This window comes from Rana temporaria, chromosome 8 (genome assembly GCF_905171775.1).
Source record: "Rana temporaria chromosome 8, aRanTem1.1, whole genome shotgun sequence".
In the NCBI taxonomy this organism is placed as follows: domain Eukaryota; kingdom Metazoa; phylum Chordata; class Amphibia; order Anura; family Ranidae; genus Rana; species Rana temporaria.
This window is the reverse complement of record NC_053496.1, coordinates 92709997-92724639: the sequence shown is the minus strand read 5'-3', so window position 1 is coordinate 92724639 and position 14643 is coordinate 92709997. Positions and strand designations below refer to the sequence as shown.

At 43.6% G+C, this 14643-nt stretch overlaps 1 protein-coding gene across 1 annotated transcript; it reads right to left on the bottom strand.

The window, feature by feature from the left end:
* Positions 1 to 1610: 1610 nt before the first annotated feature.
* DNAJC9 (DnaJ heat shock protein family (Hsp40) member C9) lies at positions 1611 to 7919 on the bottom strand. Its single transcript, XM_040362285.1, has 5 exons — positions 7607 to 7919; positions 5556 to 5696; positions 4937 to 5191; positions 2507 to 2593; positions 1611 to 2426 (listed from the first exon to the last, which is right to left on the bottom strand). Exons 1-5 carry the CDS (start codon positions 7787 to 7789, stop codon positions 2304 to 2306), a joined length of 789 nt encoding a protein of 262 aa, XP_040218219.1. The 5' UTR covers positions 7790 to 7919; the 3' UTR covers positions 1611 to 2303.
* Positions 7920 to 14643: the final 6724 nt, after the last annotated feature.

Genomic DNA, 14643 nt, shown 5'->3' with positions numbered 1-14643 from the left:
ATCTTTTACATTATACAAAAAAAATTGAGCTAACTTTAATGTTTTGTTATTTAATTCATAAACCCGTTTTTACCATGTGAGATAAAAAGTTGCACTGACCGCCACTTTATTCCCTAGGGTGTCTGCTAAAAAAAAAAAATTATATATATATATAAAAAATGTTTGGGGGTTCAGAGTAATTTTCTAGCAAAAAAAAAAAAAATATTGATTTTTACATGAAGGAGAGAAGTGCCAGAATAGGCGCGGTATGGAAGTGGTTAAAAGAACCTGTGCAAGATAAAGGAAAACTTGCAAACATGGCCTATCGGGGGTACTGGAGGATAGGGTGGAGAACCACTGCCTTAAGACAACTAGCATTTTCAGAAGAGGATTGGCAGAGACAACCAGCTTGTAACCCTTAAAAAGGTTTATTTTTTTATTTTTTATATAGCTGGAGAGAGGGGGTTGAGCCAGGACTAAAAGGTAGAAAGGACTTACTGCCGAGAGGGCTGACTCTTAAAAAGGAATTATGTACCAAAAGATATGAAGTCCGCTATTGCTATTGGGCTCTGGTCACACACCCTGGACAAGCAAGCCAAGTCAGATCACCCGATATACATTTGTGTTCCATGTCAGTGACAAAGTATAAAAATGTATTTTAACTCCGCCATCAGAGATTTTTCAGTGACATTGTCCATGAGGGCAAAAAAATAAAAAAAACACACACACACACACACACACACACACACACACACCCCAAAATGATGTCCCTCTGCTCCATTCAGGAAAAAAAAAAACTAAAAAGTTACATTTTGAAAGATAGTGGAGGTTTGCCTAGTTGTACACTGGCTATACCATTTATTATATCCGTGTCCTACTCAGGCGCAACTAACTTACACCTTACTGTCAATGGCTGGAATTCAGGTTAATTTACACTTTTTCCAGTGGTAAAAAAGGTTTTACCTGGCATGCCAAATAAAGAAATTGCCGCAACATGTCAAATATTTTATGGCTTTTTGCCAACATTCTTTTTTTTGTTAACCCAACCATGTAAATATGTATTTTTTTTGTACAAGAAGTTTAAATAAAGTGCTTTGCAATTTTATATTCTGTAACTTAAAGTGTTTGTTACCCCCAGCACTTCATATTCCTGATATACCATGTTTTTTGTATTAATTCCTTTGTGTGAAATCCCTGGTGTGCCCACCAATCCCTCTGCTTTCCTATTAAAAACTGTTCTCTAGGTAGGCTGGGAACTCGGCCTGCTCTCCTCAAATGATCAGACTTGTCCTGATATGCCCCTCTTGCACAGCCTGTTACCAGGAAGCTCAGCCGCTTTCCCTCCCCTAGCTCTTATTCAGCTGAGAACAGAGGGAATGTGATCACGAGGAAAAAAAAAAAAAGGGGGGGGTATTTTTTTTTTTTTTTTTTTTATATATCTATACAAAAATCTTTTGCCTTTTCATTTCTATCTAAAACTTAACAAGTTGTTTTACAAGGTTGATAGTTTCCAATCAGCAATGGTACAACCTATTAAACGCTGAACCCAACTGCTGCTACAGGAATAAAGAAGTAAAAAAAAAAATAAAAACGTGAAAGTTCTGTGTGAGACATGGAAAGCAGAAACAAGCAACATTTTCATCCATTTTTTTTTAATTGAAAAAAACTAAATATAACAAAAAACAAACAAGTGGAATTCCAAATATTAAGTTGCACTTCCCTCTAAAGCTTTTGATTAGGCAAGACAAAATACACACGTTTACAAAAGTTTGCTATACTGAGACAAGTGCTTATTTTTTTTTTTAAATACAGTTTGCTTAAAAACCTTTACATGTTTTAGGGGGTCTGGGTTATAAAGTAAAAAAAAAAAAAAAAGAGAAGTGCCAATCACAGCAACTTAGCAGACTTGCAGCTGCAGTTAAAAACTGTACCATCTAATCAGCCACCATATTTAATATGCATGTTTTTTCTTTCCTAATTTTATAAAACAATTCACGCTCAAAAAGGTAATTGTAAAAATATACAAATGTACATTTAACAAAGAAGTCAGAATGGTTTACTATTGCATCTGACTCAAAAAATACTCATCAAGCAACAATCCCACTATAGGGTGTGCACACAAACATGTACAAAACATACAGGATATGTATAACTAAACATTGTGGTTGTTAACTCTACTGTAAGTCCGACACACATCCCCCTACAAGTTCTGTGGTCTTATACTGCTTCACTGGTAGTGGCAGGCTTGCGGAAAGAAAGGTATAGACGAGGTCGTCTGATAAAGCATTTGTATTTCTATTAGCGAAGTAATGGAAAACAAAATATCATTTTTTTCCTTTTTTTGCCCCTGTGGTTTTTTTCCCTCCTTTTTTTGGATTATTGCAGTATTTTGCTTCCAATTGTGCCATAAAACCATCAAGATCCTTTTCGCGATCCTTCTGCTTTCTCTACAAAAGGGAAAAAATAAATAAAAGTTAGATACATTTAGAAAACAAACTTAAGATCCAGGGGTCCTGTGTTCTCTTACTTGAATTAAAGCTTTTAAGTCATCTTGTTCATCATCCAGTCCCAATTCTTTTTTCATTTCCTCTGCTTCTTGGGCTTCTTCAGCAGCCTAAAAAAAAAATATGGCATATGTGTCAATTTTATATATATATATATATATATATATATATATATATATATATATATATATATATATATATATATATATATATATATATATATATATATATATATAAAAATAAACAAACTTTTTTGCACCCCTTTCCTTCTATTACTAAATTCTTATTGCAGCAGAAACTCTGAACTCCCTCCAGGGTAGAGCCTGGGAATACAAAAGCTGTAGGCTTTGGCATTGCTCCAAAAAGTCAAACCAGTGATGTGAACACATTAGAAGTGGGGGGTGTTCATAATAAAATGGTGGCAAGGAGGAGCATGCACTTATTTTTTACTACATCCCAACATTATTTATGCCCACCTCTTTGCATTTGCATGAGCTGTACTTGCTCTTGCTTTGTTATAGCACATCTGCACTGCAGAACTGAGCCGTACTTACACCTATTTGGTCACACAGACAACTACAGCAAACAGTTCAGCACTGGGAAAAGCATTTACCAAACGTGCCCTTTATCAGTGTTTTGTTGTGGATCGCTGCCCATATTTTCTTGCAGACAGACTGCATCTTTTCAGTCTCTCCATGCTGCCTATGTCCAAAGCACAGGTGCATGGGAAATTATGATCAGAGCAGATGTTCATGGACACTTGTGTCCATGATGAAGTCCCAACCAGAGACAGCGCAATCTAAATCTAGGCATGAAAAGAAAATACCTGCAGCTACCTTGATTAGGCACCAGGAGCAGAGTCATAAAAGGGAGAGACAAACACAGGCAACTAAAAGTTGTTCTCCATGTCTGATTAACTTACGGGAAAAAATAAAAAAAATAAAAAATAAAGTGTCTGTGCTCACCTGTCCTACATTAGGCTGCCAGACGAGACAGCTTACAAAATGGGAAGCTTATTACATCATGTGAACAAGCCATTTTTTAAATACATGGAGGTTAGGTTTTACAGCCTTTTTGAAAAACAAACTGGGCTTAGCAAAGTAGTTAATGAGTATTTGCATATACTTTCAACCACACATGTCTGCATCTACACTTCAGCACACCTCCTTGTGTCATTGTATCGGACAATTACAGCATCAAAAAAAGGCATTCTTTATTCAGGCTGCAGCGAAACCTACAGGCTTAAGAGGTTATGTTTCTGTATCAACCTCCAGCATGCATGTGATCTCCATGTTTGGCTCTCTTGATGAACACAGAGAAGAACTATGTTGAACTATGCTGACTAGTTCCCAGTTAGTAAGGCAGACATGAAAACTATTAAACTAATATGATTGCAGGGTTTGAGAACTAGGACACTTGCTAAAAATTCTGTTACCTGTATCCTGCTTTTACAGCACAGGACTTATATTCCTGAGAACATTAATAGCCAGACACCATGCAGTTAAGTTTCAATGTAGTAAGTTAAAATTAATCTAAACCCCATTTTTTTTTTTACTTTGGGTAGTGTATGGCTGCCTTTTTCATCCAGGGTGCCTTGGCAAAATGCCAAAAAATTGTATATAAGCCAGCAGGTGGATTAAGCCTGCCTTTTAGTTACACAAAGCTATGGTTTTCATTTCATTTTGCATCATTCTGATTTTTTTTTTTAGACAACCAGTGACATCATCAGTTGATAAGGAGGATGTCTGTTGCCTCCACAGCATCTTTGTTTAGCCCTCCTCCTCAGCACTGGGGTGACATTAGCTGACTGATCGAGAAAAATTGAGGGAGAAGAGAAACATTGGGATACTAGTCCGTGTGCAAAAGCATTTACTTTGGAAGAATACATCACCGCTAACATTGGGTGTCCTACGTGTGGATGTGGCTGCATTGTGTAAAGCTATTAGAATCATTTTTTTACGTTCTAAATTGGGGTGCCGCGACAAAAAAAAAAAAAAAAAAAAAAAGTTGAGAAACTGCTGTAGGGAATGGTTACCCCCCCCCCCCCCCCCCCAAGCCAATTTTCCTTAAATTTTTGTCCCAGAGACAATAGAATGTTAGAGGAAATCTCTTCAGCTGGCAATACACTAGCAGAATTGCGTTTGAAATTTTTCATTTTAAGTAGGTTTATAATAGGATATTAGAGGAATTGTTAGTGGGGGTCAAATCAGCATTTGTCTGACCACAATGACAAGAAAATTCAAAGTAGCAGGATAAAAGGAAAACTTCTAGAATTAATGACTGCCTAACAGGGCATGCCGGTTTCATTTAGTAATGATGTAAACTTTAGGTGTTGTTCCAACAGAACGTTAAAAGCAAATGGAAGTTTGAAGGACTTCAGAACGATATTCAACTCACTGAATTTACTGGGAATATTCATATGAATGTCATCACTGAACAAGTGTGTTGCTTACCCTTTTCCTGCGACGGTCTCTTTTCTTTTTGGGTTCTTTTACATAATCATCGTAAGTTGGAACTTCTTTCTTCTTAATGGCTTTCTGGATGATCTCTCTGATCCTCGGCTCATTATCAATATCAGCAAATATTACAGAGTCCATTATGCTATCCATGTCTCCTTCAAAGTCCGTATAAGCTTGTATAATATCTGCTCTCTCTTCATCTGATCCTATGTACTTATCTTCATAGGCTTGGATATCTTCCACAGTTATCTAACAGGGAAAAAAAAAAAAAAAGTAAATTTAATTGGGCATGGCCAGGTTGATCCTGATATGCTACAGTGAAAAGTGGATGCACCCATAAATGTACAAAAACATTCAGGATTAGTACTACTAATATCAGCTATATGAACAAAGCATAAAGTGCAGTAACTAATCGTGTTAGACTAATGGTTTGGTCCAAGCATGAGTTTGGGCCGAACATCGGCTGTTCGCCTGGTTTGTCCAACACCTGAATATGCCTCCTCCATGCAGTGTGGGTGTCAACCTTTTTTCTGAAAAAAAGTTTTTTTGTTAACAAAATAACAAACATAGAATTGCTTTAAAACGTTTGCGAATTCAGAATGTTGTAAGTAACCTTTTTAAACAGCAGACGCCAATATTCCTCCCAGTTACGGTCTTGAGAAATTGCATCGGACTCCTCATCCACAATTCCTTGCTCATCATAGACTGCTCGCTGTTCTTGGTCACAGAGAACTGAATACACTTTTCCAAGTATCTGTAAATTGAAGCATATCCATTAAACTAGGGATTCAGGTGAGAGTCTAGCAAACCAAACAGTTAATAAAAGAATGACGACAGCTCACAAAACAGATTTTTGCACATCACTTTGTTCATCGCTCGCACCACATATTAAGTCAAAAGTTGTGGTAAAGGATCAGACAGGATATTTGTGTAAGAATCATCAATGTCAGGTTTTAAAGTCATCCTGAAGGCAGAAGGTTTTTGATCTTCATGCATGCAAGAAGGTCAAAAACCTGAGTGCAGCAGCACCCCCTAATAATTACCTGAGCCCCATCTCGATCCAGCGATGTGAACAAGAGCATTGGCTCTCCTGTGTCTCTTCCCTCGTTGCACTCACAGTAGTGGGAGCCGTTGGCTCCTGCCAATCACTGCCAGTGAACTAATAAAGAGAGAGAGATAGAGAGCGGAAGGCGGGGCCAAGCTGCACTCTGTGTGTAAATGAGAAATTTTCCCTCACAGGAGCTCAAACCTTCATTTCAGACCCGAAGACGCAGTAAAAAAACGAATATGCAAGAAAAAATGTATGTATTCCAAAAGCCTAGTTTAACTGCTTGCCGACAGCCACACGCACTTATACGTCGACAGAATGGCACAGTTGGGAAAATGGGCGTATATATACGTCCCCTTTAATTTGCCAGCTGTGTGGTCGCAGGAAACCCTGACGCGAGCTCCGTGCCCGTGGGATCCCGATGTCCGCCGGTGTCCAGCGATCGTGTCACAGAGCTGAAGAATGGAGAGATGTCAGTGTAAACATAACATCTCCCCGTTCTTCCTAGTGACGAGTCACTGATAGTCTGTTCCCTGTCATAGGGAACAGCGATCAGTGTACACCGTGTCCCCCTCATGTCGGCAGCCCCGGTCCCCCTCATGTGTCGTGTCGGCAGCCCCTGTCCCCCTCATGTGTCGTGTCGGCAGCCCCTGTCCCCCTCATGTGTCGTGTCGGCAGCCCCTGTCCCCCTCATGTGTCGTGTCGGCAGCCCCTGTCCCCCTCATGTGTCGTGTCGGCAGCCCCTGTCCCCCTCATGTGTCGTGTCGGCAGCCCCTGTCCCCCTCATGTGTCGTGTCGGCAGCCCCTGTCCCCCTCACGTGTCGCGACGGCAGCCCCTGTCCCCCTCACGTGTCGCGACGGCAGCCCCTGTCCCCCCTCACGTGTCGCGACGGCAGCCCCTGTCCCCCTCACGTGTCGCGACGGCAGCCCCTGTCCCCCTCACGTGTCGCGACGGCAGCCCCTGTCCCCCTCACGTGTCGCGACGGCAGCCCCTGTCCCCCTCACGTGTCGCGTCGGCAGACCCTGTCCCCCTCACGTGTCGCGTCGGCAGACCCTGTCCCCCTCACGTGTCGCGTCGGCAGACCCTGTCCCCCTCACGTGTCGTGTCCGCAGCCTCTGACATCTCCTGTCTTTTATCAGGTCTGCAGTCGCTAAGGGGGATCCTAGAAATGAGTCAAGAGTGGGAGCGCTGGGATGGGAGTTTACGGGAAGAAACAGACGTGTGGACAGGTCCTCTTTATACTCCTACATACATGAATAGAGCTATAACAGGTCTTTTTTATACTCCTATATATGTAAACAACCATAACAGGTCCTCTTTATACATGTATAGAGCCATGACAGGTCCACTTTAGTTATGATATAAAATAATGGATGTGGGGGCATTTTGGTGGGCGGGCAGCATTTCATTTTTGGTTCCGGGCAGCACAATGTCTTGGGCCGGCACTGATTGGAAGGTGAACATTGGTAGTATATCCATCACAATCATCATGAGAACGCAGGACTCCTTTACCACCATCATACTCCCTATATACACACCATGTCCCCTCTAACAACACACAGCCCTCTGTCATAATATAAGGTATATCAGCGGTGAATGAAGGCTCTGCTCTGACCTGGAACTTTAGCGTGGCCTCGTCCTTCTCCTCCTCTGACACCCGGTCCGGGTGAACCTTCAGCGAGGTCTTGCGATATCCTCGGCGGACCTCGGCCTCCCCGGCCGTCCTCCTCACCCCGAGTACGGTGTACAGGTCGGAGCTCCCGAAGTATCGCTCACAGTTCTCCAGAAATCCCGGCATCGCGTCTCTTTTCTTCCCCGTACACACAGCGACCCACAATAACACACACTTACCGAGCGATGACAGCTTTTGGCGGGTCTTTCAGGATCGGGACCCTATTGGCTGAGAACTTTGTTGTCCTACGTCATTTCCGCTCACGTTGAAAGCTTTATGCGTAGTAAAGAAAACGGACACCGCTCTTTAGACTTGTAAAGTAGAGAATCCAAAGTGGGTTGCAAGAAAATCAGGGATTAAAGCGGAGCTTCACCTGCAAAGAGAAGTTTAGCTTAATGTCCTCCTCTCTACTTTTCTTTTCGAGGTTCCTTCTCCTTTTTTTTTTTTTTATGGGGGATATCTGTTTCTGGAAGGTACTCACTTCCACTTCCCCTGGAATCTAGTTCTCAAGTCGGCTCTGTGAGCTAAACAACAGATCCCTCCCTATCCTTTGATTTTCTATCCTACACTTTATATTGCAGTCATGCCTGGTCTAGCAGGATACAAGAGGTCACGCAAAGACAATCTGATGAACGTGTGGCAAATCAAAGGACTTATTTGACAGTCTGAACGTGCCAGCAGAAGAATATCGCCAACACCAACCATTTTCAGTTTTTAGGAGGGACTGCAACAGATATATTGCTCTAAATCTTATGGTGTGCCTGCAATTTTTCAAGTGACAGGCTGAGAGAGAGAGAGAGAGAGAGAGAGACTTACAGCATCAGGCTGAGAGAGAGAGACTTACAGCATCAGGCTGAGAGAGAGAGACTTACAGCATCAGGCTGAGAGAGAGACTTACAGCATCAGGCTGAGAGAGAGGCTGTGCAGCGACAGGCTGAGAGAGAGACTGTACAGGGATAGGCAGAGAGAGAGGCTGTACAGGGACAGGCTGAGAGAGAGACTGTACAGTGACAGGCTGAGAGAGAGACTGTACAGGGACAGGCTGAGAGAGAGACTTACAGCATCAGGCTGAGAGAGAGACTTACAGCATCAGGCTGAGAGAGAGGCTGTGCAGCGACAGGCTGAGAGAGAGGCTGTGCAGCGACATGCTAAGAGAGAGGCTGTACAGCGACAGGCTGAGAGAGAGGCTGTACAGGGACAGGCTGAGAGAGAGACTGTACAGGGATAGGCTGAGAGAGAGACTGTACAGGGACAGGCTGAGAGAGACTGTATAGCGACAGGCTGAGAGAGAGACTGTACAGGGATAGGCTGAGAGAGAGACTGTACAGGGACAGGCTGAGAGAGACTGTATAGCGACAGGCTGAGAGAGAGACTGTACAGCGACAGGCTGAGAGAGAGACTTTACAGGGACAGGCTGAGAGAGAGACTGTACAGGGACAGGCTGAGAGAGAGACTTTACAGGGACAGGCTGAGAGAGAGAGACTGTACAGGGACAGGCTGAGAGAGAGGCTGTGCAGCGACAGGCTGAGAGAGAGGCTGTACAGCGAAAGGCTGAGAGAGAGACTTTACAGGGACAGGCTGAGAGAGAGACTGTACAGGGACAGGCTGAGAGAGAGACTGTACAGGGACAGGCTGAGAGAGAGACTGTACAGCGAAAGGCTGTGAGAGAGACTGTACAGGGACAGGCTGCGAGAGAGACTGTGCAGGGACAGGCTGAGAGAGAGACTGTGCAGCGACAGGCTGAGAGAGAGACTTTAGAGGGACAGACTGAGAGAGAGACTGTACAGGGATAGGCTGAGAGAGAGACTTTAGAGGGACAGACTGAGAGAGAGACTGTACAGGGACAGGCTGAGAGAGAGGCTGTACAGCGACAGGCTGAGAGATAGACTGTACAGCGACAGGCTGAGAGAGAGACTGTACAGGGACAGGCTGAGAGAGAGGCTGTACAGCGACAGGCTGAGAGAGAGACTGTACAGCGACAGGCTGAGAGAGAGACTGTACAGGGATAGGCTGAGAGAGAGACTTTACAGGGACAGGCTGAGAGAGAGAGACTGTACAGCGACAGGCTGAGAGAGAGAGACTTTACAGGGACAGGCTGAGAGAGCGACTGTACAGGGACAGGCTGAGAGAGAGACTGTACAGCGACAGGCTGCGAGAGAGACTGTACAGGGACAGGCTGCGAGAGAGACTGTACAGGGACAGGCTGAGAGAGAGACTGTACAGTGACAGGCTGAGAGAGAGAGACTGTACAGTGACAGGCTGAGAGAGAGAGGCTGTACAGCAACAGGCTGAGAAAGAGACTGTACAGGGTCAGGCCGAGAGAAAAACTGTGCAGGGACAGGCAAAGAGAGAGACTGTACAGCGTCAGGCTGAGAGAGAAAAGCTGTACAGCATCAGGCCGAGAGAGGGGCTATGCAGCGTCAGGCTGAGAGAGAGAGGCTGCACAGCATCAGGCTGAGAAAGACTGTACAGCGTCAGACATAGAGAGACAGTGACAGGCTGATGGACAGGCTGAGAAAAAGGCTGTGCAGCGTCAGGCTGAGAAAGAGGCTGTGCAGCGTCAGGCTGAGAGAGAGGCTGTACAGCGTCAGGCTGAGAGAGAGGCTGTGCAGTGTCAGACTGAGAAAGAGGCTGTGCAGCGTCAGGCTGAGAAAGAGGCTGTACAGCGTCAGGCCGAGAGAGGGTCTATGCAGCGTCAGGCTAAGAGAGAGGCTGTACAGTGACAGGCTGAGAGAGAGACTGTACCGCATCAGACTGAGAGGGAGAGTGTACAGTGTCAGGCTGAGAGAGAGGCTGTGCAGTGTCAGACTGAGAAAGAGGCTGTGCAGCGACAGGCTGAGAGAGAGGCTGTACAGCGTCAGGCCGAGAGAGGGTCTATGCAGCGTCAGGCTAAGAGAGAGGCTGTACAGTGACAGGCTGAGAGAGAGACTGTACCGCATCAGACTGAGAGGGAGAGTGTACAGTGTCAGGCTGAGAGAGAGACTGTACAGCATCAGAAAAGTGAATGAACAGGAAGTCTTCCTGTTCATTCACATACTGAAGCATAGTAAACACAATTTACTGTGTGTCAGTTATGAATGAACACAGGAGCTGACATATATGACATGTTTGAAATGAATAAGAGATAGCGCTAATATCAACTAATGCAAGGTGAATACAATAAGTGTCAATAGTAATAATCAAAACAGTGAATAATGTTACTAGGAAACAACAACACTTATGAAAAATACTTTCTATCTAATAGAATATCACAGTGAGTTCATAAGGGGTTAAGTGGAATAAACCCATAAGCAGACCTGCAGATAATCAGCTGGCGTCTCCTTCTCACTGCTTCACATAGACAGAACCGACCTTCCCAAAGATCCAGCCTCCTAGTGCAACAATGTATAACAAGGAGGGTGGACAAGGGACTACACCGACGGTGTGTACACTCACTCAGAGACCCATGACTAAGTCACGTGCCGAGTGACGTAACGCGTGGGGGAGGAGCCTATGTGACGGGATTACGATCCTAGTGAGGAGACCATCACACTGAGCGGCAACTTGATTCCAAGCCTGTGTCAATCGGCGGATTTGTGAGTGTACACACCGTTGGTGTAGTCCCTTGTCCACCCTCCTTGTTATACATTGTTGCACTAGGAGGCTTGTCCTCTTTTTCTTATTTCTCTTCCCTTCATATTGTGGAGTTTTCTGGCTGGATCTTTGGGAAGGTCGGTTCTGTCTATGTGAAGCAGTGAGAAGGAGACGCCAGCTGATTATCTGCAGGTCTGCTTATGGGTTTATTCCACTTAACCCCTTATGAACTCACTGTGATATTCTATTAGATAGAAAGTATTTTTCATAAGTGTTGTTGTTTCCTAGTAACATTATTCACTGTTTTGATTATTACTATTGACACTTATTGTATTCACCTTGCATTAGTTGATATTAGCGCTATCTCTTATTCATTTCATATATATATTTTTGGTTTTGTTCACCTATTTGATACGCAGCTCTTATCATTTGATGTTTTTTGCTGTTTTTTGAATTTGTTTTTTATATGGTAGCGCAGTAGTACCACTCTTTTTATATATGACATGTTTACCACCTCGCCTCCTGCTTTCCATCCTAACACCGATCTTCCTGTGACCTGCAGGAGGCTGCAGCCGGCAAGGGGGAGAGGAGGAGAAGTCAGCAGTGCTATGTGGAAAGGGAGGGAGCACACTGGGATCAGAGCAGCAGGAAAGGGGAGGGGGTGTAAATACTGGAACTAATACTCCTGTGGCTTCCTCTACTGCAGCCGAAAGCTGTCAGGAGGGGGTGTGTGGCGGGGGATCGGTTTCAGGGATTGACCCCACCACTGTGATCACCCCCCCCCTGCTTGTCAGATGCTTGTTGAACTGATGGGGCCTGGGCCCTCTACAGGAGGGTCCAGCTGTACTTGCCTTATTGGCGACCCTGCTCCTGACCATTCATTGCACTCTGTATGTTGGGCTATACTGTATATGGCTTGTTCTTGGCCATTGCACTCTTTATGCTACATAACATATTTCTGGCAAAAGTGTTTTTTGTCACAATAGTTCCAGGTTGCTAACTAATCACAATCTGTTTTTTGAAGTTCTTCCATAAAGTGATACTTTAACCACTTTAATACCGGGCACTTTTACCCCTTCCTGCCAGACCTATTTTCAGCTTTCAACACTGTCGCACTTTAAATGACAATTGCGCGGTCATGCAACACTGTACCCATATGACATTTTTATAATTTTTTCACACAAATAGAGCTTTCTTTTTGGTGGTATTCATTCACCACTGGGTTTTTATATTTTTTTGCTAAATAAACTAAATGAAATTTAGGCCAAAATGCATTCTGCTACATTTCTTTGGTGAAAATAACCCAAATCAGTTTATATTATTTAGTCTGTAGGAAAGTTATAGAGTCCTCAAACTATGGTGTATATCTCAAAATCGATCAATCCGGATGTGCTGACGGCCTTTCTCATTTCTTGAGACCCGAAAATGCCAGGACAGTGCAAATACCCCCCCAAATTACCTTTTTGGAAAGCAGACAGTCTGTAAGAGGCATGGCGTGTTTTTTGAAGTTGTAACTTTTTGTCACAATTTTTGGGGAAAATTAAGAAAAAATATGTTTTGTAAATGTAAAAATTATAAGAATTAATAATATAAAAAATAAAAAATATTTTAAGAAATTGAAAAGAAAATTATGTTTTTTTTTTAACATACTGGGGCAGATTCAGGTACCTTTGCGCAGTTTTTACGGAGGTGCAGGGCAACGTTTTTGCCCTGCGCCCCCGCAAATTTTCTGCGCTACCCGCGATTCACAGAGCAGTAGCTCCGTAAATTGCGTGGGCTCTCCGGCAAAATGCCCGTCGTAAGCGCGCGCAATTTAAATGATCCAGTAGGGGGCGGGAATCATTTAAATTAGGCGCGTTCCCGCGCCGATCGTAGAGCGCATGCTCCGTCGGGAAACTTTCCCGACGTGCATTGCGGCAAATGACTTCGCAAGGACGTCATTTGCTTCAAAGTGAACGTGAATGGCGTCCAGCGCCATTCACTATTCACTTACGCAAAGTACGTATAGTTCAAATTTCGCGACGCGGGAACGACGGGTATACGTAACATTGGCTGCCCCTGCTAATAGCAGGGGCAGCCTTACGCGAAAACCGCCGTACGCAAACGACGTAAACTGCGTACGCAGGGCTCGCGTAACGTTGTGAATCGGCGTTAGTATTCAATTTGCATACTATACGCTGAGCACAACGGGAACGCCACCTAGCGGCCATCGCAAGAATGCAGCCTAAGATATGCGGGCATAAGAGCCTTATGCCACGCATATCTTAGGCTGCAGTCGGCGTAACGAGGTTCCTGAATCAGGAGCATTCGTTACGCCGGCGCAAGTAAGCAATTGCGCTGCGTAACTATGGTTACGCAGGCGCAATTGCTCTCTGAATCCGGGCCACTGTCACCAGTGCAGTACACCGTCATCATATAACTGGTGTGGCGGTGACCAGGGACACTGACAGGTTACAGTATGTTAAAAAACATTTTCTTTTCAATTTCTTAAAATATATATTTTTTTATTTATTCTTATATTTTTTACATTTTGTTTTTACATACTGTGACCAGAGCAATACAGTGTTACCATAGTACCACTCTAGGGAGTTGATCTGTATTTTTTGTTTATAATATACTATGTTTGCTTATATCAGTGAAATTTATTTAAACAACTGTAGTATCAGACTGCAACATAACAAAATTGAAACTCTGTACTATATATGAATTCACTATATACTATACTGTATATATATTGTATATATTTTCAACTTCACAATTCTGTATTTAATCCATATACAAAAGTGCATTTATGGGCATATTTGGATAAAGAAGTTATTGATTTGAAGTCTACACATCCTATATGAAACATGTACTGTATATGCTCATGTATTATTCAAGTTAAAGCCTAATTTTAGTAAATGTTTTTTTCAGCACAAGGGATTGCACTTACATTCAGTGCGAAGTGCTCCTTGTGCTGTTTGCTGGTTTCTTAGTGGAAACCTGAATTTCTTTCCTTCTCCCCCACCCATTAACCTGCAGCCATAGTCTTCTGTTGCTGCATGGGGCTAATATGATTGACTGGACCTTTCATAGACACTCATGAAAAGTTCAGATGATGCCCACCATTTCTGCACCCTCCTCCATTCATAGAAGCAGTACTATAGCTTCCAGCAATAAAAAGTACTGTATGAATGGAGGATAGGCGGATGAATGAAAGGTCCACCTCCTTCAATAAACTGATTTGCAAGGCCAGTGATGTGGTTGGATTGGAGTTGGAGCCTTTAACAACAGTGTTAGAGAGGAGAATGTTTTCCAAGGTATGTGAAATCTTGAACAACTCCTCCCACCCACTCCACAATATGTCGGAGTATCTTTACTGATAGATTTTGACTTCACATGACGTGATGTGGCGACACGCGTCGGGA

Bases quoted from the DNA above. Each gene is read 5' to 3' on its own strand.
- DNAJC9 (XM_040362285.1), bottom strand. From the start codon at position 7,789: ATGCCGGGATTTCTGGAGAACTGTGAGCGATACTTCGGGAGCTCCGAC. The intron at 5,697-7,606 runs GTCAGAGCAGAG...TTCAATTTACAG, and splicing joins AGGCCACGCTAAAGTTCCAG to ATACTTGGAAAAGTGTATTC. The intron at 2,427-2,506 runs GTAAGAGAACAC...TCCCTTTTGTAG, and splicing joins ACTTAAAAGCTTTAATTCAA to AGAAAGCAGAAGGATCGCGA.